Genomic DNA, 1,565 nt, shown 5'->3' with positions numbered 1-1,565 from the left:
GTTGGTTTCTCTAAATCATCTGATTATAAGTGGAAGCTCTTGTGGTAATAGTCCTTCTGCTTAGCTTCAGAGCATGTGTGGCTTTCAAGTACTTGGTTTCTAATCCCAGTTGTTCCAGGGGTCCCCATGCACCATGGCTTGCCATCTTCACAAGATTCCCTTGCTCTCCAGTTAGCGACGGCGAAGGGGCTTGTAGACGCAAATGGCCATCAGTATCATAGTGACCAGCAGGATACTGAAGATGCTTCCCATGAGCACTAGGTTCTGCCCGCGCAGCACGGCGTATGGCCGGCTCCTCTCCGGCGGCGTCCCCGCGGGGCTCTGGGCTTCCGCCTGCTCTGAAAAGAGGCCACCCAGCCCAAGGCCCAGCAGTAACAGCAGCCGAAGCCGCCCCGGCTGCCAGCGGCTGTCCGCCCGCAGCAGTCGCATCGCCGTTACCGTTAGCAGACACGGGGTTCTCTGTTTGTATAGATTTTTATATTGTTTGTATACAGTTTTAATTGTTTGTATAGATTTTTATTCCCAGTACTTAATTAAAAATTGCCTGGCAAATAATAGGGGCTTAAGAGGAATGCTCATTGATTGACTGACTTCATAGAATTAGAGAATCTCAGAGCCCTCTGGAACATCTCTGAGGAGCAGAGTCCTTACAGCATCCCAGACCAGTGATCATTCCAGTCTTAACTCAAAGACCTTCAGTGATGAGGAAGCCTTTGCCTTCCATAGCAACAGGCATGGCAGAAGACCACTTTCTAACAATAGAAAGTGGTCTTCTGCCATTAAGCCCAAATTCTTTTCTTTATAATTTCCACTATTTCTTCTAGTTCTGCTCTTGGGGGCCAAGCAAAAAAAAGGAATTTCTTCTCTTAGTGATAGAACTTTATCACTGGGAAGTTTCTTTTAATACCTTCTTCTCACTGCCCTGTTCCCCAAAGTTCGTCTTTCTTCTCTGCAATGAAATTAGATCAGGCAATTAAAAAAACTCAACATTACCTTCTGTCTTAGAATCAATAGTAGGTATGATAAGGGCTAGGTAATTGGAGTTAAGTGACTTGCCCAAGGTCACACAGCTAGGAAGTGTATGAGTACAGATTTGAACCAGGACCCCCCATATCCAGGCCTGATTATCTACTGAGGTATCTCACTGCTCCTAAATCAGGTATTCTTTGTTGGTACCTGGAAAGATTTCAGGACATCTTTGAACTTAGGTGGGGGGGTGGGATGGGGGAAGACCTTCATCTTCAGTAACCTCTAATGGAAATATAGCATTTCCTCCAATTATTGAAAAACATAATTCTGAGGAGTCCAGAAGCTTCTCCAGGCTGTCAAAGCAGACCAGAAAAGTTAAGACTGGGGCAGTGGATGAGATGATCTCCATGCTTCCTTTCAGCCCACCTTGCTATGATTCTGAGAATGAGTGTACTGCCTTGTAAACCCATTCTAATGTCCTTTGTGAGTTACAAGTGAGAAAGATGCCCTAGAAGTTTAACTATTAGAATCACAAAATAATAAGCCTGGAAGAACCCTTGAAATCCTCCCATGTTGGTCCCTACCAGAGACCACTC

At 45.4% G+C, this 1,565-nt stretch overlaps 1 protein-coding gene across 1 annotated transcript; it reads right to left on the bottom strand.

Annotated features, from left to right (window-relative positions):
• Nucleotides 1-68: 68 nt before the first annotated feature.
• Nucleotides 69-429, bottom strand: CUNH12orf76 (chromosome unknown C12orf76 homolog). The gene has a single exon (XM_044683693.1). It carries the CDS (start codon nt 427-429, stop codon nt 172-174), a length of 258 nt encoding a protein of 85 aa, XP_044539628.1. The 3' UTR covers nt 69-171.
• Between the last annotated feature and the right edge of the window lie 1,136 nt (nt 430-1,565).

This window comes from Gracilinanus agilis, unplaced genomic scaffold, assembly GCF_016433145.1.
Source record: "Gracilinanus agilis isolate LMUSP501 unplaced genomic scaffold, AgileGrace unplaced_scaffold31723, whole genome shotgun sequence".
NCBI classification, from domain to species: Eukaryota; Metazoa; Chordata; class Mammalia; order Didelphimorphia; family Didelphidae; genus Gracilinanus; species Gracilinanus agilis.
Note: the sequence above shows the minus strand (reverse complement) of the source record. Positions and strands in the feature narration are given on the sequence as shown.

Excerpts from the sequence above, each read along its gene's own strand:
- CUNH12orf76 (XM_044683693.1), bottom strand. The coding sequence starts at position 429 with ATGCGACTGCTGCGGGCGGACAGCCGCTGGCAGCCGGGGCGGCTTCGG.